General features: G+C 34.9%; 1 protein-coding gene and 12 non-coding genes across 13 annotated transcripts in view; all 13 read left to right on the forward strand.

The window, feature by feature from the left end:
• Positions 1–26,616, forward strand: part of LOC149803990 (mitochondrial-processing peptidase subunit beta-like) — a 59,773-nt gene that overhangs the window by 13,363 nt on the left and 19,794 nt on the right. The window contains exons 5-7 of the mRNA XM_089953855.1: positions 3,166–3,257; positions 20,834–20,940; positions 22,826–22,905. Coding sequence (XP_089809981.1) covers positions 3,166–3,257; positions 20,834–20,940; positions 22,826–22,905 — 279 coding nt within the window. The remainder of the gene's footprint in view (positions 1–3,165; positions 3,258–20,833; positions 20,941–22,825; positions 22,906–26,616) is intronic.
• LOC149803991 (small nucleolar RNA SNORA53) lies at positions 9,071–9,270 on the forward strand. Its single transcript, XR_016420363.1, has one exon. It is a non-coding gene; the product is annotated as a small nucleolar RNA SNORA53 (small nucleolar RNA).
• On the forward strand, positions 9,633–9,831 carry LOC149803992 (small nucleolar RNA SNORA53). The gene has a single exon (XR_016420357.1). It is a non-coding gene; the product is annotated as a small nucleolar RNA SNORA53 (small nucleolar RNA).
• LOC149803993 (small nucleolar RNA SNORA53) lies at positions 10,322–10,521 on the forward strand. The gene has a single exon (XR_016420354.1). It is a non-coding gene; the product is annotated as a small nucleolar RNA SNORA53 (small nucleolar RNA).
• On the forward strand, positions 11,092–11,291 carry LOC149803994 (small nucleolar RNA SNORA53). Its single transcript, XR_016420353.1, has one exon. It is a non-coding gene; the product is annotated as a small nucleolar RNA SNORA53 (small nucleolar RNA).
• LOC149803995 (small nucleolar RNA SNORA53) lies at positions 11,776–11,975 on the forward strand. Its single transcript, XR_016420360.1, has one exon. It is a non-coding gene; the product is annotated as a small nucleolar RNA SNORA53 (small nucleolar RNA).
• Positions 12,750–12,947, forward strand: LOC149803996 (small nucleolar RNA SNORA53). The gene has a single exon (XR_016420356.1). It is a non-coding gene; the product is annotated as a small nucleolar RNA SNORA53 (small nucleolar RNA).
• On the forward strand, positions 13,437–13,636 carry LOC149803997 (small nucleolar RNA SNORA53). The gene has a single exon (XR_016420361.1). It is a non-coding gene; the product is annotated as a small nucleolar RNA SNORA53 (small nucleolar RNA).
• On the forward strand, positions 14,204–14,403 carry LOC149803998 (small nucleolar RNA SNORA53). Its single transcript, XR_016420358.1, has one exon. It is a non-coding gene; the product is annotated as a small nucleolar RNA SNORA53 (small nucleolar RNA).
• LOC149803999 (small nucleolar RNA SNORA53) lies at positions 14,889–15,088 on the forward strand. The gene has a single exon (XR_016420352.1). It is a non-coding gene; the product is annotated as a small nucleolar RNA SNORA53 (small nucleolar RNA).
• On the forward strand, positions 15,607–15,805 carry LOC149804000 (small nucleolar RNA SNORA53). Its single transcript, XR_016420362.1, has one exon. It is a non-coding gene; the product is annotated as a small nucleolar RNA SNORA53 (small nucleolar RNA).
• Positions 16,151–16,350, forward strand: LOC149804001 (small nucleolar RNA SNORA53). The gene has a single exon (XR_016420359.1). It is a non-coding gene; the product is annotated as a small nucleolar RNA SNORA53 (small nucleolar RNA).
• Positions 16,701–16,900, forward strand: LOC149804002 (small nucleolar RNA SNORA53). The gene has a single exon (XR_016420364.1). It is a non-coding gene; the product is annotated as a small nucleolar RNA SNORA53 (small nucleolar RNA).

Genomic DNA, 26,616 nt, shown 5'->3' on the forward strand with positions numbered 1-26,616 from the left:
CAGATAATAAAATGGAGGTCATTAGGGCAAAAGTGTACTTTACATTGTTTATTGTTAAATGCTTATGTGAAATCAGATTACACATATAAAGTTTCAGATACATGTTTTCCACATTAATAATGGCAGTACATGATATTTCGTTACACCTTAATGAAATTTGGTTTAACTTAATGAAAAACATAGACTGACTCACTGAGAAGGTTGGCAGAGTTGCATTTAGCTATTAGGTACATGTCCAGCAGGTGACTCGGGCCCTCTTATGGTCTCTTTTTTTCAATGCTTTGTTTTATTTTTATAACTATAAATTATACATACCTGGACCTTATAATTTTTCAGCAATCTGATATAGTGGTCAGTCTATGCAGTTTTCTTCTGATTCTATATAACAACAATCTGGAAAACTGGAACTGTTTTATATTACCTGAAATGACCCCACCCATTTCACAAGAAGTTTAGATTACTTATCGAATTGAAACAAGTGCATTAATCAAATAATTATGAATGATTTAGAAATTCATACAGCAGCAAAGGCTTAATAGGCTTTTTGGCAATGTTTAAAAAGATACTAAGTACTTGCCAATTGTCACATCCCTTTGGTGGGGATGTCAATCATTTCCAAGGATGGGGATAAGGACAGTGCCAGTAATCCATGCTGATTGCACAGATAAATTTCCTTTGTAATGCCAAGCAGGTGTGTATATTTTAAGGTTGTCCCTGAATCATAGCCAAGTCCACAGGGACAGGAGGAAATCCGGGGAACTATTCTAGCTGTATAAATGGCTTGCCCTTTTTATGCCGAGAAAGTGATCAGATATGGTATAGGAAGGAAGATAAATGACCCTGACAACAAAACACAATGTAACATCTATGTGCTCCAAACTTTTCTTTCCCTTGTATGCTTTCAAAACATGTAAAATTGCATGCAGGATAATGAGATATTCAAGGAAGATTGTAAGGATAATGAGATATTCAAAGAGATTGTACAGGCTAATGAGATATTCAATGAAGAGTGTACAGGCTAATGAAATATTCAAAGAACACTGTACGTACAATATTTTAATAGTATCAGGCAGTTGTTATTAAGCACCAGTAACAAAAACATGTTGCATTTTAAAAGATAAAATATGAAATGGTGGTGTTGATGGAGCAGGCAGGTGAATCAAATCTCTAAGCTGTTATTATTAACTTTTGGACTAGTCTACCTTAGGGCCCCGAGTGGCCAAGTGGTCTAAAGCGCTCTCTGTTACGGATCACTGCCATCTCACCTCTGTCTGCGTGGGTTTGAGTCTAGGATTCGACCAGTGTGGGTATGTGAGAAAGCTTGCCAGTAGCTTCTCGTGGGTCGGTATTTCTTCCCGGGGTTTTCCTTGGTTCTTTCTCCACCATTAATTTAATACTGGCCGCCATGCATAGCCTATCGTGTGCTAAAAAATGGCGTTAAACCCCACAACAACAAAAAAGTCTACCTTAAATATCATCTTATTGAGCAATTAAAAGTGGTTACTCATTAATAAAAAAAATGTACGTCTATATTGTTGTTTCAAAATTCCGATTGTAGACTTTCTGATGGCAAGATATTTTTGCACAGTTTAAGAGAAAATGCTTAGTAGTATTTTCTTTGCTGAATGGATGGCTATTGTTAAATAATGTTTTCCCATCTGCTTGTATTTGCTAATTGCATTGATAGATTCTGTTCATGCTTGGGATGGGTCATTATAAAACTAAGACAATTTGGATGGATGATTATAAAACTAAGACAGTTTGGATGGGTCATTATAAAACTAACAGTTTGGATGGGTCATTATAAAACTAAGACAATTTGGATGGATGATTAAAAACTAAGACAGTTTGGATGGGTCATTATAAAACTAAGACAGTTTGGATTGATTATAAAACTACGACAATTTGGATGGGTCATTATAAAACTCAGACATATTGGATGGGTCATTATAAAACTAAGACGATTTTGGATGGGTCATTATAAAACTAAGACAATTAGGATGGGTCATTATAAAACTAAGACAATTAGGATGGGTCATTATAAAACTAAGATGAGCAAAATGTTTGCATGCCTCTTTGACCTTGGAGTCAAGGTCACAGTAAGAAACTTTGCATTAAGGTTTTAGGTAGAAAGCTGTTCATTTCCTAGAACCTTGATGGGTTTTGTTTATACTTAGGATGAATCATTAACCTGAAATAATTCACTTTGCAACATGCTTAGTCAACCATTTGACCTTGAAGACAGGGTCACATGTTTTACAGCTGTGCTTTGATTAGGGGTTCAGCATGCATGTGCTGGCCTTCTTAATAAGTAAAACCTGTCTTGAGAGACCATCTGTTTTGAGAGAACAGGATCTCCATGCATAGATTTAGTGATATATAATACAACCTATTATGAGAGACCGATATTTTTGGCAGAAGGGTGGTCTTTCAGGACAGGTTCTATTGCATTTGTGTTACATTTTATGGTGAAATGTATGGGGTTCAAGTTTTTGTGTTTGCTCTGTTGGGTCAGTTTTAATGTCCTCTTGTTTACCTTGAAGATAACTATTTGATTTGCTTTCAGAGAATGAAAACCATTTTTGTATGATCCACAAGAAATATGTAAGGAGTTTATAGTGTTCACCTGATCTGCATCCCCATCTGTCTTTCCATCTAGCATGTCTTGCTTTGGTTTTGCATTGTTTTAGATTAGTTTTTACGGTACTTTCACTTCCAAGGTCTGGTAGTTTAATATGTGGATCCAACTTGGGTAGAATTAAACTCCTGCTAAAATTAGGTCACCATTGCCTACATTCATAATTTTGTGATTTGTTTTAACTTGGGCTTGAATCCTATCATTGGATCGGCCTGTGATTGCTGATGTCTTTCGGTAGGACACCTTATTTAGTTGCCTTGGCACTAAATAACATACTTGTTTTGCTATGTCATAAAACGAAAAAACCCAAGTCAAATCTAGTTAATGTGCCACAGAAGACAATTAGCTATGCTGTCAGTTTTTTTTATGATGCTAAACCTTTATTATGAAAAAGGCTAAATAGTAATTGCCTAATAAGCTAGGATAAAATTATCAACTATTGACACAGGGTACATCAGTTCATAAAGTTTGCTTGTTCTGCACAGAACAAATAGTTAATTGATCTTTTACTCTCTTGCATCTCTCAGCTGTAGACATTCTGGCTGACATCATCCAAAACAGTTTGTTGGGAGAGCAGGAAATTGAAAGAGAAAGGGGAGTCATTCTGAGAGAAATGCAGGTATGTTGTTGAGAGTTAACTGAATTCTCAGAGATGATTGAAAAGAAATTGAGTCAGTTGTCAAATAACAGAATGAAAAGAGGTTTTCAATGGAACATTTATGATATGAAGGCAATGACAACATTTCCTTACCTAGAATTACTAATGTACCCAACTATGACTTAGAGCTTTGTCTTGGGACCCTGGATGTCCAAGTGGGCTAAAGTTCTCATCATTACTAAACACTACCATCTCACCTCTGTTCACGTCTGTTCAAGTATCAGGCTTCATCAATGTGGGTATGTGAGAAAGCTTGCTAGTAGCTTCCCATATGTCAGTGGTCCTTACCACAGTTTTCCAGGGCTCTTCCTCCACCAGTTGTACTGGCTGCCATGTATAGTCTATTGTGTGCTTAAAAATAACCAACATAACAACTAAGCTTTTTCTTAATATTTTAGCATGATAATTGAGCTTTATGTCATGAAATGATCTATATTATTCACTTAAAATTTTTTAGGCTGAACCTGTTCCAAGTTATGGTGTCCACTCAGGAGGACACTTTTTTGGCATACCTGCCAAATGTCCCATTTTTCCGAATTTGCTCCGTATTTTGGACCTGAATACAGGTGTATGTTTTTTTTTTCTTCTCCAAGAAATACAATTTTTTAATTGTAAAAAATAATAAAAAATTTCCTTGCAATTTTCCGTTTAGAACGGGCACTCGGTTCCATTCTGATAGAAATGTATCTCATGTACATAGGAATGCTGTTCTACAATATGATTGGTTCATTCAAAATCAAGGCTACCATGCCTGTGTTTATCCCATATTGGATTTTGCAAACAGTTACTGCGATCACTGTATCTTATCTTTGTAATATTCAACTTCTAATCATGTTGAATAGGAAAGCAGAATGTTCAGAATTTTCTCCAGGAAAGACAAGAAAACAGAACTGAAAGGACAGTTGTGCCATCTTGTTTAGATTTGTGAAACCATCTAGTAAAGGAGAAAACTTTACGTTTTGCAAATTGTGTAATGAGATTTCTCTGATGGGTATGGAGGCGCCCATGAAATACAAGAACACGAAAAGCTAATAAACATCAGCTTGCTGCTTTATCTTAAACAACTCGGCCTAAACTTATGGCATATATAAAACCCAGAGATAACCTTGATGTAATTTAATAGAAATTTGGTTTATTAAATTTCTTTTAGAAATGAACCTTCATCTTTCAGTTACTGGTGTTGCTACAATTGATTTCGAACGCATCTTCCAGACAGTAAAATCACAAAGGATTAATTATGTGAAAAAAATGAAAACACTTCAGTAAGAGAATCACACAGAATTCAGATCATCAATGAAATATCGTACCATGGAATCGATAATGATTGAAAAAAGAAAAGAAAATGTGTGGAAAAGGCTCATATAAACAGTTTGTGCCTGTGTGTGTGTTGCACTCTTGCACCTTCTAAATTGTTTTATAGATTGTGCAGTGTGCAAGCTAGAACTGCCAAGGGGGGCAAAAACACAGCCTCACACTACCTTTCATGTTTTACTGGTTGACCCATCATAAAAAAGTTAATACAAAGATATGGTGAGTAAATTGTATACAGTAGTCCCCCTCTTATAAGGCCACCCCTACTGCAGCAGGGAAGTGGCCTTATAATGAGGGTGGCCTTTCTAGAAGGGGATGACAAATGTGAATAGTAAATACATATGAAGAAAGTCACAAGTACATTTAATTCTAAAACATTTAATATTTTCATTAAAATAACACATGCATGTTGTGAAATAAATGAAATAAAAAACTGTTTCATCATTTTCAAAAGAATGTTATAAATAACCATTGATAAGTTTTAAAACTGTCTTTATAATTATGTTACAGATCACATCATTGTCACTCTGTTGGAAACAGACTAAAAAACAAACAAGTCTCATCACAATTAAAAATATCCTTGCTGTCATATCCCCTGCATATATCGTTTAGTCTTTTGTTCCAATCTTCGACAACTTCATTATTAACAGGGATGGTCCTGGCTTTTAAAAAGCTGTCGCAAAAAAAATCGCCAACCTCAATATTTTGTCGCCAATTTTCAAAAAGTGTCGCCAAAACAAGTAGTGTACATTTTTCCAAGTGTTAATTTAGTCTATTAATGTAACAGGCAATGAAAATTACAAAAGATGGGTTAGTTAATACTTTAATTACAACAAGCATTAACAAAATGTTACAAAGTATTACATGAAGATCCGTCGCGATTTTAGGGCTGCCCACTTGTTGAATGCAGTTTCAAAGTCTAATTTTTCACATCTGTACATGCTGATTCTCATTAAATTCTCGAGAGATAGGATGCAGAACTTATTTCTGATGTCAGTTTTTATGAGGTTCATCTTATGGAATCCACGTTCACAGTCTACAGTGCTGACAGGTGACACCAGTAGTCTCTCAGCAGCCCCCCCCGGCTAGCTTCACAAAGCTTGTAGCGAATTGCTTCCTAAATCCCAAGAATGATCACTGAATGCTGTATAAATTTTCTCGACAAGAAAAATAGGATCTCCATTCCCACGAATGAAACTTACACGAGTCAACACCTGGCAATACTTGACCGTATATATAAGCATAAATTCACACCCAATTTAGGGATTCTTTCACTTCTGTATTTTGAGAAATAAATAATTATTATTAATTATGCAAAACTGTTTGGGTTTTTTTGCTATTTCTTGTTGCGGAGTTTAAGTCTCTGCAGCCGTAACACGGGACTGATGGCAAAAGGAAAAGATCAATGAGTAAAATGCTGCACTGGCGACAGATGTAATTGTGATTGAGATTTTTTCCATTTGCTTTGTATTTATACACAGTAGTCGGTACTTAAAAGGTTATCAGTTTTCTATGAGGGTTCAGCAAAACTATTGTATTGGTGTATATATAAAAAAACAAAAAAACAGAAGGATTAGCGATACAATTAATTGTATCCGTTCTATTCGCGTCTTCAGAAGTCAGTCAGTTGTAGGTATAGTGCGGTAGCATGATTGACTGTATCGCAGCATACAGTCCTCAGCCCAGATGTCAGCATAAGCAGATTATGATGTAACAATGCACTGTAAAGATGGGGTTGTCAATAAGAACAAAGGATCGTTTGTGTAACAGACTGATTCCAATGCATTGCTTAGTCAAGTTTGTGGCTTCCTTTAGTTCTGCCTTTTAATTTATCCAGTCCAAATCCATGATTGTATGTACAAATTAAATAACCAATAAGTATGTCGCCAAAAAAATCGCCAAATGGGATATTTTTGTCGCCAATAAGGGAAAAAAATCGCAATTTGCGACATTGGCAAAGCCCAGGACGATCCCTGATTAACATCAGCTGATTCTCCAATAAGGACGGAACTCTTAATATTGTGTCACACTTGAAATCTGTGCAACTGTCTATTACTTGCAGTAAAGTCGTCATATCTCAATTCAGCTGACAAAATTTTTGCCTTTTCTTGTCATTCAAATCAGGATACAAACATCTGGCTCAAACAATCTTCCTTTCTTCGTCCATTTCACCTTCCCACTTCTGCAGAATTGTTTTCTTATCTTTCACGATATTGTTTATCTGAGTCTTTCCGACATTACTTTTCTGCAAGAATCCTCTCCTCCCCCCCCCCCCCCCCCGAACCTCTTGCCAACTACAATACTGATAAAACAATTTTTTCATGCATCTAAACAAATTGCCATGTTTTTAAAGGAAGTGATCTTGTCACGTGATTCGTTAGTCGCAGTCTGGTACCCTATTGTTTTTATACATTTCTTTACACTAAGTGAGTGAAGCCAAAACGGCTTTGATATGTACCATTAACATCACGCAGATTTGACCTCGTGGCCATTAGGATTTGTAATTTTGACAATTATTGTCATTAGTAATAGCCACTAATTATCAAAGTGAACATCTTACTAAGGGAAGCCATAAAGGCTATCAAACCAATTTCCTGCTGACTTGGGTATTGTACATCGATGCTGCCACTTCTCAGCTGTTACTACTGTTCAATAATTGTAATTTTAACAATTATCGAAGTGACTAAACCAGACATCTTATGATAACAGAGCAGTAAGGCTAATTGGATTACATGTACTTACCCTTTTGTATGGATTAAAATTTGAGTCTTTCTCGACTTTATGGAATAAATGTGGCTTCCCGTGAGGCATAAATGATATAATATTAACCTTAGTGGTACATGTACTTTAGTCAACACTTCTTTCAGTAACAAAAACCTGACATTGGGAAATAGAAATCGGATTAAATAAAACACTGGTTCTGGATACATATCAAAATAAAAATGTGGCTGCTTGTGAGGGGTAAATTTTATATTGCACTAATATGCTGGTCGCGTTAGCCGGGTGGCCTTTCATGAGGGGTACTTTTGAACACAAACTCGTCGGTGCCAACGGATTCTGGCTGTAAGAAGCAGGTGACCGCTGGTCAGGGGGGCCATTCAAGAGGGGGACTACTGTATATTTTTTTAAGCTTTGAAGGTCTTTATTACATTATGGAATAATTTCATTTTTAGTGCTGTACAAATATGTACTTGCTCAGGGCCACATTTTTACTTCTACAAGTCATATACAAAAAGAGCTTATGTGATGGTCGGTTGTCCATCATACACCCATCTGTTAGCACAAGTTTGTTATCACTGCTTCTTCTAAAGTATTTTGGAGGATTGGCGTGATAGATTACACACACATTCATCCCATGGGATATTTGGTCCAGAACAAAACTAGTGCAGCTTCCAATATTGTACCATTTCATCTTGTTAAAATGTTCTTATCGTTAATGCTAATTGGATAGTCTTGTCAGAATAGTTCTCACTTAAAGACTTCTTATGATGTCTAGTCGATCCTAAATGATAAGCTGCCAGCCTGGCATCCAGTATGGTTACCACAAAAGCCGTCTTGAAAATCTTGTTATTGTTAATCCTCCTGAACAGAAAGTCATACTGACATGGGGATTTCATCAGAGGACTTCTTGTGATGTCTAGTTGGTTATAAAATATAATTGTTGCCGATCTATTATCTGCTATGGCTGCCACAGTGTTCTGTTCTTTCCTTTTGTGAAACATTTACAAATCTTGCAAAACTGTAATCTGTTCTCAACTCTGACACATGTTTGAAGCATTTTGTGATTATAATGTACAAAAAGAACTGTAAATTTGCTGTTTTATGAACATTTTCATGTCTAGTCATGTATTTGTGTACATTTTGTCAACAGAATCAGCATATCCATACTCGATGTAAATTTTACATCCATTATCCACACTCCATACCATACATATGAACAGCAAGCAGAAACGACATTCATTCACATTTCTGATTGAGTTATTGAATTACAAAGAATGGATTCAAATAAGTGCTCATGAAAAAAGAGTTAAAAGAATTAAAGTGCTTTAAAAATTAGGAATGTGAGGAAAGACAAGAGGTGTCTTTAGAAATATGCATATGACATCACGCTTCTCTAATTTTAGCTAGTTGGAACACTGATGAGTAAGTGCATGTAGTGTTGAATTTTCATCATAATTTTCAATGCTTTTTCCATGGTGCATCTTAATGAAATTTTAATGTCCCATTCCAGTTATATTTTATAAGATTTAAATAAAATTAATTCTTTTGAAATCAGATTTTAGAAATGCATTTTATTCCAAAAGATAACAACTTTGTGTTTATTGCTTTGTAAATATTTCAACACATTTTCTAAACATTTGGAAATAAAGTTAACAAAAGAATTTGAAACAAAACTTTTTTTAATAATGGTTTATCCAAACAATAAAACTTGGTTTGCTATGAAGAGAATTAAGAGTTTCTATTACACACTTCCTTAGATCCACTCTTGGGGTTATCAGGCTGTTTTAAGTCTGGCCTAACAACTTTTCCGGTTGTACATCGAGAGTGCTTGAGTCATATGTATGAAAGAGCAGTATACCTTAGTCAGCAGTCACATGAGTGTCACCTGACTCTAGCTCCATTCAAGTCCAGTGTGTGATGCCCCACTGCTGACTTCGACAACAGTTTAAACTTTTAAGAACATAAAATATTACAGTCTTTAGGATTGTACTTAATTCTTGACAGTTCTGTTCATAGTTTGACTATAGAAAAGGGTATTGTGTTTTTCTTGGTTAATAATTCACAGATGTTCTCTGTTTAGCATTCACAAACATTTATTAGTGCTAAATTATTACAAATGACTAGTTGTTTTATCATTGATTTTTCTATATCTCATTTTTTTAATAGCTTTTGTTCTTTTCTTGGTGATTAATTCTTTTCATGATAGGTGTCTTAATTCAGTAATTTAAAGCAAACATTTTTGTGATTAGGTTTTTTCCAACAAATAAATTTAAGTTAGCAATTAAGGGGAACAATAATTTATATTACACACTTCCTTAGATCCACTCTTGGGTTTTCAGGCTTTTAACAGTCTGTCCCAACAACTTTTCCGGTTGTACATCAAGAGTGCTTGAGTCATAGGTGTGTAAGAGTAGTATACCTCAGTCAGCAGTCACATGAGTGTCACCTGACTCTAGCTCCATTGTAGTCCAGTGTGTGATGCCCCACTGCTGACTTGGACAGTTAAAACTTTGATCAGCATAAACTATTTCAGACTTAAGATACGTTTCACTCCTCATAGTTCTTTTCTTGGTAATGACTGTAGGAAAGGGTATTATGTTTTTAACGGTAATTAATTCACAGACATTCTATGCTACAGCTTTCATAAACATTTATTTGTCCTGCTATATTACATAGAAATGACTAGTTGTTTTTTAATTGATTTTTTTCTGTATCTGTAATTTTTGTATAATTTTGTGTTTTTTTCTTGGCAGTTAATACCTTTCAGGATTTTCATCTTTATTTCAGTAATTTAAAGCGAACATTTTGGCAATTAGGTTTTTTCCAACAAATAAAATCAGTTAGCAATGATGAGAAACAAGAATTTTTATTTCAGCACAGGATCTGCAAGTTTTTAAATAATGTTAACAAAAGAATTTGAAACACATTTTTGTGATAAGGATTTTCTCAACAAATAAAATAAGTTAGCAATGAAGGGAAAGAATAATTTATTTTACACACTTCCTTAGATCCACTCTTGGGGTTTTCAGGCTGTTAACAGTCTGTCCCAACAACTTTTCTGGTTGTACATCGAGAGTGCTTGAGTCATAGGTGTGTAAGAGCAGTATACCTCAGTCAGCAGTCACATGAGTGTCACCTGACTCTAGCTCCATTGGAGTCCAGTGTGTGATGCCCCACTGCTGACTTGGACAAATAAAACTTTTATCAGCATAAACTAATACAGAATTATTGATTACAATTAATTCCTCATATTTCTTTTTTGTGGTAATGATTGTTGGGAAGGGTATTATGTATTTAATGGTCATTAATTCACAGATATTCTATGTTGCATCATTCAGAAACATTTATTGGTGCTTCAATATTGAAAATAACTAGTTGTGTTATAAGTGAGTTTTCTCTTTCAGTTCTTGTGATACTTTTTCGACAGTTAATTCTTTTTGGGGTAGTCATTTTTATTTCAATAATTTAAAGCAAATATTTTTGTGATTAGGTTTTTCAGCAAATAAAAATAAGTTAGCAATGAAGAGAAACTAGAATTTATTTTACACACTTCCTTGGATCCAAATAAGTAGTTTCATAATTGATTTTCTGTTAAATATTTTACAGTTTAAAAAAAATGGGGGGGGGGGCAATTTTTATTTCAACAGTTTCTGCAAGTATTGAAACAAGAGTAACAAAAGAATTTGAAACAAGCATTTTTGTGATGAGCATTTTCTTAACAAATAAAAATAAATTAGCAATGAAGAGAAACAAGAATTTATTTTACACACTTCCTTAGATCCACTCTTGGGGTTTTCAGGCTGTTCACAGTCTGTCCCAACAACTTTTCTGGTTGTACATCGAGAGTGCTTGAGTCATAGGTGTGTAAGAGCAGTATACCTCAGTCAGCAGTCACATGAGTGTCACCTGACTCTAGCTCCATTGTAGTCCAGTGTGTGATGCCCCACTGCTGACTTGGACAGTTAAAACTTTGATCAGCATAAACTATTTCAGACTTAAGATATGTTTCACTCCTCATAGTTCTTTTCATGGTAATGACTGTAGGAAAGGGTATTATGTTTTTAATGGTAATTAATTCACAGACATTCTATGTTACAGCTTTCATAAACATTTATTAGTGCTACAATATTACATTGAAATTAGTTGTTTTATAATTCATTTTTCTATATCTGTAATTTTTGTATAATTTTGTTTTCTTTTCTTGGCATTTAACTCCTTTCAGAATCTGCATCTTTATTTCAGTACCTTAATGCAAATATTTTGGCAATTAGGTTTTTCCATCAAATAAAGTCAGTTAGCAGTGATGAATAGCAAGAATTTTTATTTCAGCACAGTACCTGCAAGTTTTTAAATAATGTTAACAAAAGAATTTGAAACACATTTTTGTGATAAGGATTTTCTCAACAAATAAAATAAGTTAGCAATGAAGGGAAAGAATAATTTATTTTACACACTTCCTTAGATCCACTCTTGGGGTTTTCAGGCTGTTAAAAGTCTGTCCCAACAACTTTTCCGGTTGTACATCGAGAGTGCTTGAGTCATAGGTGTGTAAGAGCAGTATACCTCAGTCAGCAGTCACATGAGTGTCACCTGACTCTAGCTCCATTGGAGTCCAGTGTGTGATGCCCCACTGCTGACTTGGACAGATAAACTAATACAGAATTGTTGATTACAATTAATTCCTCATAGTTCTTTTCTTGGTAATGACTATAGGAAAGGGAATTATGTATTTACTGGTCATTAATTCACAGATATTCTATGTTGCATCATTCAGAAACATTTATTGGTGCTTCAATATTGGAAATAACTAGTTGTGTTATAAGTGATTTTTCTCTTTCAGTTCTTGTGATACTTTTTCGGCAGTTGATTCTTTTTGGGGTAGTCATTTTTATTTCAATAATTTAAAGCAAATATTTTTGTGGTTAGCTTTTTTAACAAATAAAAATAAGTTAGCAATGAAGAGAAACAAGAATTTATTTTACACACTTCCTTAGATCCAAATAAGTAGTTTAATAATTGATTTTGTATTAAATATTTTACAGTATAAAAAAAAAAATTTTTTTGGGGGGGGCCACTTTTTATTTCAACAGTTTCTGCAAGTATTGAAACAAAAGTAACAAAAGAATTTGGAACAAGCATTTTTGTGATGAGCATTTTCTCAACAAATAAAAATAAGTTAGCAATGGAGAGAAACAAGAATTTATTTTACGCACTTCCTTGGATCCAAATAAGTAGTTTCATAATTGATTTTCTGTTAAATATTTTACAGTTTAAAAAGGGGGGGGGGCAATTTTTATTTCAACAGTTTCTGCAAGTATTGAAACAAGAGTAACAAAAGAATTTGAAACAAGCATTTTTGTGATGAGCATTTTCTTAACAAATAAAAATAAATTAGCAATGAAGAGAAACAAGAATTTATTTTACACACTTCCTTAGATCCACTCTTGGGGTTTTCAGGCTGTTCACAGTCTGTCCCAACAACTTTTCTGGTTGTACATCGAGAGTGCTTGAGTCATAGGTGTGTAAGAGCAGTATACCTCAGTCAGCAGTCACATGAGTGTCACCTGACTCTAGCTCCATTGTAGTCCAGTGTGATGCCCCACTGCTGACTTGGACAGTTAAAACTTTGATCAGCATAAACTATTTCAGACTTAAGATACGTTTCACTCCTCATAGTTCTTTTCATGGTAATGACTGTAGGAAAGGGTATTATGTTTTTAACGGTAATTAATTCACAGACATTCTATGCTACAGCTTTCATAAACATTTATTTGTCCTGCAATATTACATAGAAATGACTAGTTGTTTTTTAATTGATTTTTTTCTGTATCTGTAATTTTTGTATAATTTTGTGTTTTTTTCTTGGCAGTTAATACCTTTCAGGATTTTCATCTTTATTTCAGTAATTTAAAGCAAACATTTTGGCAATTAGGTTTTTCCAACAAATAAAATCAGTTAGCAATGATGAGAAACAAGAATTTTTATTTCAGCACAGGATCTGCAAGTTTTTAAATAATGTTAACAAAAGAATTTGAAACACATTTTTGTGATAAGGATTTTCTCAACAAATAAAATAAGTTAGCAATGAAGGGAAAGAATAATTTATTTTACACACTTCCTTAGATCCACTCTTGGGGTTTTCAGGCTGTTAAAAGTCTGTCCCAACAACTTTTCCGGTTGTACATCGAGAGTGCTTGAGTCATAGGTGTGTAAGAGCAGTATACCTCAGTCAGCAGTCACATGAGTGTCACCTGACTCTAGCTCCATTGGAGTCCAGTGTGTGATGCCCCACTGCTGACTTGGACAGATAAAACTTTTATCAGCATAAACTAATACAGAATTATTGATTACAATTAATTCCTCATATTTCTTTTTTGTGGTAATGATTGTTGGGAAGGGTATTATGTATTTAATGGTCATTAATTCACAGATATTCTATGTTGCATCATTCAGAAACATTTATTGGTGCTTCAATATTGAAAATAACTAGTTGTGTTATAAGTGAGTTTTCTCTTTCAGTTCTTGTGATACTTTTTCGACAGTTAATTCTTTTTGGGGTAGTCATTTTTATTTCAATAATTTAAAGCAAATATTTTTGTGATTAGGTTTTTCAGCAAATAAAAATAAGTTAGCAATGAAGAGAAACAAGAATTTATTTTACACACTTCCTTGGATCCAAATAAGTAGTTTCATAATTGATTTTCTGTTAAATATTTTACAGTTTAAGAAAGGGGGGGGGGCAATTTTTATTTCAACAGTTTCTGCAAGTATTTGAAACAAAAGTAACAAAAGAATTTGAAACAAGCATTTTTGTGATGAGCATTTTCTTAACAAATAAAAATAAATTAGCAATGAAGAGAAACAAGAATTTATTTTACACACTTCCTTAGATCCACTCTTGGGTTTTTCAGGCTGTTCACAGTCTGTCCCAACAACTTTTCTGGTTGTACATCGAGAGTGCTTGAGTCATAGGTGTGTAAGAGCAGTATACCTCAGTCAGCAGTCACATGAGTGTCACCTGACTCTAGCTCCATTGTAGTCCAGTGTGTGATGCCCCACTGCTGACTTGGACAGTTAAAACTTTGATCAGCATAAACTATTTCAGACTTAAGATATGTTTCACTCCTCATAGTTCTTTTCATGGTAATGACTATAGGAAAGGGTATTATGTTTTTAATGGTAATTAATTCACAGACATTCTATGTTACAGCTTTCATAAACATTTATTAGTGCTACAATATTACATTGAAATTAGTTGTTTTATAATTCATTTTTCTATATCTGTAATTTTTGTATAATTTTGTTTTCTTTTCTTGGCATTTAACTCCTTTCAGAATCTGCATCTTTATTTCAGTACCTTAATGCAAATATTTTTGGCAATTAGGTTTTTCCATCAAATAAAGTCAGTTAGCAGTGATGAATAGCAAGAATTTTTATTTCAGCACAGTACCTGCAAGTTTTTAAATAATGTTAACAAAAGAATTTGAAACACATTTTTGTGATAAGGATTTTCTCAACAAATAAAATAAGTTAGCAATGAAGGGAAAGAATAATTTATTTTACACACTTCCTTAGATCCACTCTTGGGGTTTTCAGGCTGTTAACAGTCTGTCCCAACAACTTTTCCGGTTGTACATCGAGAGTGCTTGAGTCATAGGTGTGTAAGAGCAGTATACCTTAGTCATCAGTCACATGAGTGTCACCTGACTCTAGCTCCATTGGAGTCCAGTGTGTGATGCCCCACTGCTGACTTGGACAGTTAAAACTTCTATCAGCATAAACTATTACAGAATTATTGATTACATTTAATTCCTCATATTTCTTTTTGTGGTAATGACTGTTGGGAAGGGTATTATAATTTTAATGGTCATTAATTCACAGACTTTCTATGTTACAGCATTCACAAACATTTAATGGTGCTTTAATATTGCAAATAACTAATTTTGTTATAAATGATTTTTCTCTGTCAGTTCTTGTGATACATTTTTTGGCAGTAATTTGTTTTGGGGTAGTCATTTTTATTTCAATAATTTAAAGCAAACATTTTTGTGATTAGGTTTTTGCAACACTTCCTTAAATCCAAATAAGTAGCTTTATAATTGAAAAAATTTTTTACTGTAGTTTTTTTTGTGTGGGGGATGTCAGATTTTTATTTCAGCAGTTTCTGCAAGTTTTGAAAACAAAACTAACAAAAGAATTTGAAACAAGTATTTTTGTGATAAGGATTTTCTCAACAGATAAAAATAAATTAGCAATGAAGAGAAACAAGAATTTATTTTACACACTTCCTTAGATCCACTCTTGGGGTTTTCATTCTGTTAACAGTCTGTCCCAACAACTTTCCAGTTGTACGTTGAGACTGCTTGAGTCATAGGTGTGTAAGAGTATTATACCTCAGTCAGCAGTCACGTAAGTGTCACCTGACTCTAGCTCCATTGGAGTCCAGTGTGTGATGCCCCACTGCTGACTTAGATAAAACTTTCATGAGCATAAACTATTACAGACTTGTCAATTATTAATTCATATAACCAGTTTTGTTCATGGTAATGACTATAGGAAAGGGAATTATGTATTTACTGGTCATTAATTCACATATTTTCTATGTTGCGGCATTCACAAACATTTAGTGGTGCTACAATATTATAAATGACTAGTTGTTTTGTGACTGATTTTTCTGTATCAGTTTGTTTTGTATTTTTACATTTTTGTGGGGGAGGTTTCTTGGCAGTTAGTTCTTTCCAGGGCTGGCATCTTTATTTTGTGATTAGGTTTTTCCAACAAATAAAAGTAAATTAGCATTGAAGATAAACAAGAATTTATTTTACACACTTCCTTAGATCCACTCTTGGGCTTTTCACGCTGTTCACAATCTGTCCCAACAACTTTTCCGGTTGTACATCGAGAGTGCTTGAGTCATAGGTGTGTAAGAGCAGTATACCTGAGTCAGCAGTCACATGAGCATTACCTGACTCTAGCTCCATTGGAGTCCAGTGTGTGATGCCCCACTGCTGACTTGGACAGATAAAACTTTTATGAATATAAAATATTACACGTTATTAATTATTAATTCATGACTGTTCTGTTCATGGTAATGACAATAGAAAGGGGTATTATTTTTTCAATGGCCATTAATTCACATATTTTCCATGTTGCAGCATTTACAAACATTTAATATTGCTACAGTATTACAAATGACTAGTTATTTTATGATTAAATTATCTATATCAGTGGTTTGGGTTGTTTTTACATTTTTATGGGGAGGGGTGATTTCTTGGCTGTTAGTTCTTTTCAGGTTTGGCATCTTTATTTTGCGATTAGGTTTTTCCAACAAATAAAAGTAAATTAGCATTGAAGATGAACAAGAATTTATTTTACACACTTCCTTAGATCCACTCTTGGGGTTTTCAGGCTGTTGAGAGTGTGACCAAACAACTTTTCTGGTTGTATATCTCGAGTGTTTCAGTCATAGGTCGGTAAGAGCAGTATACCTCAGTCAGCAGTCACATGAGTGTCACCTGACTCTAGCTCCATTTGAGACCAGTATGTAATGCCCCACTGCTGACTTGGACAGTTAAAACTTCTATGAGCATAAAATGAGATGGCATACTTGAAAGAAAAAACTTCTGACCTGTATTTTTGTGCCACTCCTGACTTGTATTTATGTGCCACTGTCACTTTCAGTATACTTCATTCATGCTATGCGAACAAATTTGTTTTATTTCAGTGATCTATTTAAAAAATCTGAATGTAAGAAAGAAAGAAAAATTAAACAAAATTTTCTCCTGATCAGTGGGGTCTTATTACAGTGATGCCTTTAATGACAAAACAAGTTTGCCGACCCGGCAATTTCATAACTTTGTACTTAGTTATATTACTGTCTGATCTATTTCAGGTTATTTCAGTATGAACAATTGCTGGATGCAAAAAGTTTGAGTAATGTTCTACCTCAAAATCTGTTCGTAGGTAACATCATGCCATTGGAAGAAAAAAGCCAGTCGAAACCCTGGATATTATTTTAACAGGAAACATTTTTCTTCAAAATTTGCAAAGTCTGTCAGATGTCATTATGGTCTCCTTTAAACTTTTCTGATAATGAAATATTTGGTTATTGAAATGAAATGCATTGAAGTATAGAGCTTCACTGTAAGCTGGCATCCTGTACAGACTGGTCATATATTTTGGTCCAAAATTTAGCAATTCAGGTACTTATCAAACCTAATTCAGCTGTCTACCTTTCTAAAAACTGTGTTCATTTAAGAATGTTTTACTGAACTGCAATCATTAGTGTCCAGTGAACAAAAGTGATTTGGTTTGGTTTTGTGCATTTAGTACCATTTTTAAACACATGGTGGCAAATATATTTGGTGGAGGAAGAATAGAAAAAGTTACTGGCAAGCTTTCTCACATCCTAAGGATGGAAATCAGTAAGACAATCTCATGGAGATAGGTGAGATGTGCGAGTAATCTATACAAGTAACCACCTTAGACCAGTGACCACCTGGTACTTTGAAAAAAAACTGTGAATGAAAAGGATGACTTAATTGTCCGGGCCAGACAATACCCTTCTGCCACCAATACTTTTTATTTGAGATAATGCAGTTTCTCTAACCCATTGCTGTAATAATAAAACAGTTGCATATAATCTCAAATACTGATGACAATTAGAAATTTGCAGTGACATTGGTGGGAATTTACATTAACCACAGTCAATCACCATGGAGAACACATGAACAAAAGTTGAATTACTGAAAAGATTGATTTATTGTTACCTTGCATTTCCCTCCTTATGTCTGCAACATGTAGTTTGCTTATAAAAAATGAATGAGTCTCATGTCCTTTCTGACTATGAAGATTTGCATGATGCAAATATTTGTACTTTTATTTTAAAAAAATAATGCAGATTATGTATTGATGCTTTTGATCGGTTGTTCTGTGGCCAGTCACAGACTTCCTGACTAGAATTAAATGGATCTGACTGTGTAACAAACTTGCATGCCATTTGCAGCATCAGATCTGGGTTGTTTTACTGGCAGTTTTGAATACCCTTTTTGGCAGAATTGATAGGAAGCTTGTAAGAAAAACTCAGAGAAGTCTGAATCAGATTTGTTTTGTCAGTGATCCTGCAGAAATTTCTTATTACTGACATTACTTTTTTGTTGTAAAATCTATTGCCATGGCAATAAGAAAAAGGCTCCCCATTTCAACACCCATTGAGCCATCTTGACTCTAGAATTGAAACAATTGCATGAATACCATAAATTATGCATGGTAATGGATTCAGATTGAATTGTTATACTTTGAAGCATATTTCTTGTAGGTTTCACAGATTCTTCAACAGTAACATACGCAGTGGACATTTAAAGTTGGCTGTGAATCTTACACTGATGCATCCTTATCCTGTCCCCACCATTACCCAGCATCAATTTTCAGACTGGCCAATTGTACACTGGCATTCTCTATCCTGTCCCCACCATTACCAGCATCAATTTTCAGACTGGCCAATTGTACTGGCATTCTCTATCCTGTCCCCACCATTACCAAGCCTCAATTTTCCGACTGGCCAATCATACACTGGCATTCTCTATCCTGTCCCCACCATTACCAAGCCTCAATTTTCAGACTGGCCAATCATACCCTGGCATTCTCTATCCTGTCCCCACCATTACCCAGCCTCAATTTTCAGACTGGCCAATTGTACACTGGCATTCTCTATGTCCCCACCATTACCCAGCCTCTTTTTTCAGACTGGCCAATTGTACACTGGCATTCTCTATGTCCCCACCATTACCAAGCCTCATTTTTCAGACTGGCCAATCATACATTGGCATTCTCTATCCTTCACCCACCCCCCATTACCCAGCGTCATTTTTCAGACTGGCCATTGTACATTGGCATATTCTATACTGACCCCATTATCACGTAGCTGTATTTGCAGACTGGCCATTATACACTGACACTTTCCTTCCTGTCCTCACCATTACCCAGCCTCCTCTGCAGACTTGGCATTGTACACTGATATTTACCTATACTGATCCAACCGTAAGCCAGCTTTTGCTGCAGACTGGCCATCATGACTGACACTTTTGTATCCATTTCCCACTATTACTCTGTGTCCTTTACAAACTGGACATTGTACACTGACACTTCCATGTATTGATCCCTGTGTTAGCCAGCCTCCTCTGCTGAATGATCATTGTACACTAACACTTCCGTATCCTGCCCCCCCCCCCCCCATTACCTAAACTCTACAGACTTGGCATTGTACCCAGATATTTCCCTATCCTGCCATACCACTGCAACAGGTCATATAGCAGGAATATTTCGGCAGTGCAGAAATTGAGCAATCTCAGAGTGAGATTATAAAAATAATTCCCATCAAAATTGACCACCTTTAATATCATTAGTCTAGATCCATAATGATCCAGATATTACTAGCCAAGACTAAAGTACCATTACTTTATAAAATTGCCAAAAATGTATTTCTCTCAGAACTAGGGTACACCGCTCCTCTGGCCTAAGTGGTTAGAGCATCTGCTTCAGGTGAGGGAAGTCGTGGGTTTGAACCCCAGCCAAGTCATAACAAAGACTTATAAAAATGGTACTAACAGCTACCTCACTTGGCGCTCTGCATTAAGAGGCTAGTGCTAGGACTGGTCAGCCTAATGTTAGGTTAATGTGACTGGGTGGGACATGTCTGCGGCATGATGCCTCAGTGATAGACATCACTATAACTGCCACAGTGCAGACATTGTAGTGATATGACTAAAATATTGTTAAAGCTACGTTAAAATATCCAATTAACACTATATGGTACTTTAGTACCAATAAGGACATTTTAATATTAATTATACTGCCTGCCTCTACAAAAGTCTTTAGATGGATCAGACACTGTCTTGTTCAGGAATAAAGAAAGCTATATGTTTATATTGATTGTCACTGTAATATGGAAAAGAAATTGCTAGACGAGTAACTGAAACATGAAAAATGATTTTACAAGAAAAAATATCAATCATGGTTGGCAGGGTACTCTATCAATGTCACATGTTTGTGTTTTGAGAGCTTTGGTTGATGCAGTTGGTGAAGCCTTGACTTTACTGGACTGGAAATTGTTGGATTTTAACGAAATGAGTTATTTTTAATGTTCCATATCATTTACAAGAGTGGTGGCTGCTGTTTGTCCACTTTCCTGTCTTGGACTTCAACAACATGATCTTACCAAGGTTGGTTTTTTTGGGGTGTTGTTTAAAATAAATTTTAGCCTGAAATTCGCATGTAGCTTCATACTGACAAGATCTTGATGGAGTTTAGTTTCCAGTATTCTTTGTCATCATTTAGAGAGGCAATGATCTTTGAATATGCAACTTAGCCTTACATTGGTTTCCCAACATAAATTCCTCCCATAATGACCTTGGCAAGCAAACTGTAGTAGACAGGTCCCTTTGTGATGTACTATTTTCTGATAGTTCTAGTTGTGTACTTTTCTCTAATAGCTCTTATTATTGTAGGAAGTGGAGACCAACCTGCAGGAGGTTGTATTTGATCATCTTCATGCCACAGCTTTCCAAGGTACACCACTTGGCAGAACTATCCTTGGTCCCACTGAGAATATTATGTAAGTTTTCATTCTTCACATGCTGAAAAATATTTTATTTTTATTACTTTTTGATATCGTAAAAAGAGAAAGATTTATCAGGATGCCTTTGATGTCTTGTTGAACAGAAGAGAGAAATTTAGAAAATATGATTATCTTCCAATTATTTAAATGAAATGTCAAATCATTGTTGACCTTTCTTCGTATTGTCTTGACTTTTTTTCATGCATGATGACATTACTAATCACTGCACTTGCTAGTGAAATATTGCCATGCATAATAAACAAGAGAAGGTCGATGCAAAGTTCTGAGTTAACCTATAAAGATGCTGCACATGTACTCTTTGCTGAGAAATTAAAAAATGCTACATTTAATCCACAATGAGGTTACAAAGGGGAAAAATACCATTGTATAAAACAGAGACAGCAAGAAGTTATGAAACTTGCATGTCAAAGATGTTGACTGCTTTATCAAAATAAATGTAAACCGGGTTTATTTTACTGGAAAAGAAAAAAAGCAATGATAATAGTCTGCATACATATATAAACACTTTATATCACAAAAGTTATTCCAGCTTAGAATAGGAACTGATGTGCATGACTGTTTGTCTCCCTTTTCGTGTTCTCCAGCAGTAAATATAAAAGAAGCCTGCAGACATATGTAATACTGAAGACCATAAATTTTACAGATATCAAAGTGGAACATGAATTAATTTTGCCAAATTGTCTTTAGATGAAAGGTTGTTGTTGTTTTTGTAGGGTTTAACGCCATTGTTCAGTACACGATAGGCTATACATGGCGGCCAGTATTAATGGTGGAAGAAGAACCCAGGAAAACCCCGGAAAGAACCACCGACTCACGAGAAGCTACTGGCAAGCTTTCTCACATACCCACATTAGCCGAATCCGAGACTCGAACCCACACAGCCAGAGATGAAAGGTGGTTGTTCCTTTATCATTACCTTTTCATTCTTGCAGCTCACTTTGTTTATGGATCTGCTCATCACAAGTTGTGGAGACTGTCAACTGAACTTATTGCAGCCTTTTACAGCTTCATTTAATCCACCTATAGTTAGAATAATCAAAGTGGTTTCATGGTCAGAGGGTTGATAATTCAATCACCAGATTGGAATACAGTTAAAACATTAAAAACATTCCTTTGTTTCTATTCCAACTGAATTCTATTTTTTTCATCAGCTTTATAAAATATATTTTTAAAAATGTTTTTGATGCCCAGATAATTTGTCTACTCAAAATTGATAGAAGTTGAAAATATGTTGTCCAGAAAATTAGAGGGTCCAACAAATTGGGTTAATTACAATATCTTAGATTGGTGGTAGCAGTTGGTCTCTAAAACTAGTTGTAATATAGACTTTGCAATAGCTTTAATATAAATGTTCATTGTTTAATTCTTTTCTGTATTTGAACATAAAGGAAGTATAATACAGATCTTAGAATTTTGGGGCAGTCTTAAATTGATCCTATCCATCTTTCTACCTACACTTGTATCCATTGTTCAATCCCTGGGAGCTAATTAGCTCATTTAGGCAAAAAGGACTTGAGGTAGACAAATGAAATCATTGGTAAGCTTGTTTGAATACAATGTAAATGAACTGATTTGATTTTTAATGCAATAGAAGAAAATTTTCCATTTTTGTGTCGTTTTTTAAATAACTTTATGACTTGGGCTCTTCCTCAAACCTGTTTGGCATCATTAGGCAGAAACTGCATGATGCTGGCAAATGAAATTTAGTTTCCGTTTTAGATGTGTGTATTTAGATGACAAGATTATTTTTTCAGATTTTTGGATCTTTTAGAATATTTGCCTGCACTAGATCAATACATTATAGCCTGAAAACAGCAAGACAAAATGCTTGATTGAACCTTTATTTTGCATTATTTTTCAGGTCTCTCAAGAGACCAGACCTGGTGAATTTTATTTCAGAGCATTACAAAGGTCCCAGAATGGTCTTGGCTGGTGCTGGTGGTAAGTTACAAAACTTGAATAATTAATACAGTTACCAAATCTTTCTTTGCCCTCACGGCAATAGCAGAAAAGGACATATTGCTTTGCTGCTGTCAGTCCATACGTCTGTCTTAAATCCACTTTTGTACAGTTGAACAAGAACTTTTTATATTTCAAGACATGTAAATTTGCACACTTTATTATGGTCATGAGTCAGTGATCTCATAGAATTTTCAAGTCATTACAGCAAGTTTTCAAATTTTATTTTACACATTTTGGAACTTTTGAGACTGACTTTTTTGGCAAAACTCTTGCTCGCACCATTAAGTAAAGACAGTTGGAGGTAGACAAATAAAGTTTTTTTTAGACATATTTAGATGACCTGATTATATTGTCAGGATATTTCAACCATTACGCTTTTGGTGTAATCATTCTGCTTTTTTTTCCACAAAATTATGCCTTATGCATAAATGTATATGGATTATGCAGTTCCAGTATATCCCCCTCCAAAAAAGATAATAATTTGTTTTCTCATTTTTATTAACATTCCATTAATGCCGCAGACTATATTATAGAAAAGATGGCTTCTACGTACTGACACAAGAGTATGCTTGTCCATAGACTTGCATGCACTTTCCTAACAGTATTATATTCTATTTATAGCAGCTGTCCTATTTTCAGCAAACATGCTGGTTTCTACTTTTAAACTTTTGACCTCGGATTCTTTTTATAGCAGCTGTATGGCTTAGTTAGGAGAGAACAGACTGGTTTTCTGATTTTTATTCTTTGCTTGCAGATTCTTTGTTCTAATTCATATTTGGTACATTACCAGTCTGTAGGTCTTTGGAGCTAAAAGTCAAGTCAGATTTATTCTAGTCGATGCGTGTGCTGGAGCAGAAGTGTTTTTCAGATAATTTCACAGATGGATTACAAAAAGAAGAAAATCTGATTCAGAGATGAATGCATGAATTACATATTACAGCGTTTCATTCTAAAGCATCTTCACGCCCATTGCAGGCTGTGTGGAAAGGACTTTAATATTGGTCATGGTAAATTTGATGTGGAATAACTGCAGAGGTGTTATTTACCGAGTTCTTAATAGAACATGGACTACCCCTAGTGGTAGAAGACTACATTTGTCCTTTGTTCAAACGTATGTTTCCTGATTCCAATTGAAGAGAATATGCATGTGCAAGATCAAAATAATCCAATATTGTTTGGTGTTCAGCTGAAGATACTTCACTTAAAATTGCAGAGGCCATGAAAATTGGGATGTTTAGTATTACCACAGACAGGAGTAGTGATTATGATGATAAAAAGTTGTACTCAATCTCTTTAAGAGACTTTGACAATGAAAAGGGCAAAGTCAGAGTGATCTTCTTTCATTACCAGAATTAACAGTAGATTCCACTGGAGGAAACAGTTTTGATATGTGATAATGCTTTGAATAAACATGAAATAACTTGGCCGAACTGTATGGAGTTTTCAGCTAATAATGCATCAGTGATGATTGGAATTCATAAAGGAGTTGTATTCTGTATTTTGAAAAATGTCTTCATTAGTGTACATAACAGGTTGTCCCTGTCATTTGATGCCCCGTGCTGCAGTAACACCTGCTGATAAATTAGGAGAGTTCCTGAAGTATCAAGTTGGCATTCTGTATGATGTTGTACTTAATGCAGAGTTGATGTGCAATGGCACCTTATTTCCCAGCTAAAAGAACCAATAAATGGAAGATATACATTTTCTCTTCTTTGTCAGTTTATGAGAGGAATATTAGTTCTTTACCATTCTAATGCAGGCTGTGAGAGATTGTTCAGTATTATTAACAAAAATAAAACTGAATTCAGATCCAGGCTCGGTAATCCAGCACTTAGTGCTCTACTGGTGCACAAAACATTCGTAGTCTCAGCTGGTACAAAGTATTTTTAAATGCAGCATGAGCCTGTGTTGATTTTTAAAGCTAAAAGTTCTACATATGAAAAGCAGTAATTGATATTAAAAAGACCAGAGGGGTAAATAAATCATTTTTTACATATGCTCATTGAAATTTTATCATGTTATGTGTGGATTACTCTTTTTGTCAACTTGGGTTACACTTTTTCCTTGCCTGGGGTTGGCATGTATGCTATTTCAGCAACTAAAAAAAAACCTGCACCATTATGAACGTTTTTGAATATCTTTCTTCGAAATACTTTGTGAGCACAAGTTAGATATGATCAAGTGAGTAGACAAGTTGTAAAAAAAAACTAAATTAAAACTTTTCTTGCAAGTTTCTTTTTCAAATGGGTGCCTGGTTCCATTTGAAGAGCAATTGTATTGCATGTTTATAGGGATATAGAGTTCTAAAATACGATTGGTTTACTCAAAATTGAGGCTGTCATGCCAGTCTTTAACCACCATATTTAATTGCACAGAGCATGTGCCGCTGTCACTGTATCTCATCTTCATCATGTCAAAAAGGAAACCAGAAGATTCAGCATTTTCTCCAGCAAAGAAAACAGAACTGGAAGGACAATTATGCCCTCATGTTTAAATTTGTGAAACCATATAGTAAAGGAGAAAATTTATGTTTTGCAAATTGTGTAATTGTGATTTTACTGTTCGGCTTGGAGGTGCCCATGACATAAAACAGCATGATTAGCTAATAAACATCAGCTGTTTCAGCAGCACAGTCTAATTCATTGTACATAAATTTCTTTTAGAAAGGAACTTTCCTCTTTAAGTTGCTAGTGATGCTGACGATTTATTTTGCACACTTTTTCCAGACAGTAAAATCACAAAGGACTTCTCATGTGCAAGAATGAAAACAGTCATTTGAGTTAATTTTTGATAGGACTTCTTTCTTTACTACACTTGAATGTGATTATGAGAGGAATTTTTGTTCAGTAAAAAGACCCACAAGTTTCAGATCATCAGTGAAAGATGGTACATTGGAATCAGTAATGACTGAATAGGCAATGTGTGGAAAGGTCTCCTGTAAACAGCCTGTATTTGACGACTTTCTCAAAATGTGCAAGAGTGCAACACGTGCATCTTTGACATGATATTAACCAAGTTATTGTTCGGCTTTACTGATGGTTGTAGATCTTGTAAGTAGTTACATTAAAAGTTTTAAAAATCAGAATTTGTTCCTGAAAATCATTATTTTTGTCATAAGTAGTCAGTATTTTGGTATTCAAGGGTTAGCAGCTATGTGATTTTATTTTGAACTTTGATGAAGCTGGTCTGCATTGTAGGCATACATGTTTACAAACACAAATCAAGTTTATTAGATTTCTGTTGACTGTAGCAAGTTTTCACAGTTGTCAGGAGTACATCTCAGTGTTGATCTTTCGAGCCATTTGCTGTTGCTGTAATGATTCACGATCATTTTATCTATCAAGGCTTTTGAAGCCACTGGTATACTATCCATCAGTGCCAGTATAATTTGAACCCACTGGTATACTATCCATCAGTGCCAGTATAATTTGAACCCTCTGGTATACTATCCATCAGTGCCATTATGATTTGAACCCACTGGTATACTATCCATCAGTGCCAGTATGATTTGAACCCACTGGTATACTATTCTTCAGTGCCATTATGATTTGAACCCACTGGTATACTATCCATCAGTGCCAGTATGATTTGAACCCACTGGTATACTATCCATCAGTGCCATTATGATTTGAACCCACTGGTATACTATCCATCAGTGCCATTATGATTTGAATCCACTGGTATACTATC

The sequence above is a fragment of the Sinohyriopsis cumingii genome, chromosome 3, assembly GCF_028554795.1.
Source record: "Sinohyriopsis cumingii isolate HCF-2022 chromosome 3, ASM2855479v2, whole genome shotgun sequence".
In the NCBI taxonomy this organism is placed as follows: Eukaryota; Metazoa; Mollusca; class Bivalvia; order Unionida; family Unionidae; genus Sinohyriopsis; species Sinohyriopsis cumingii.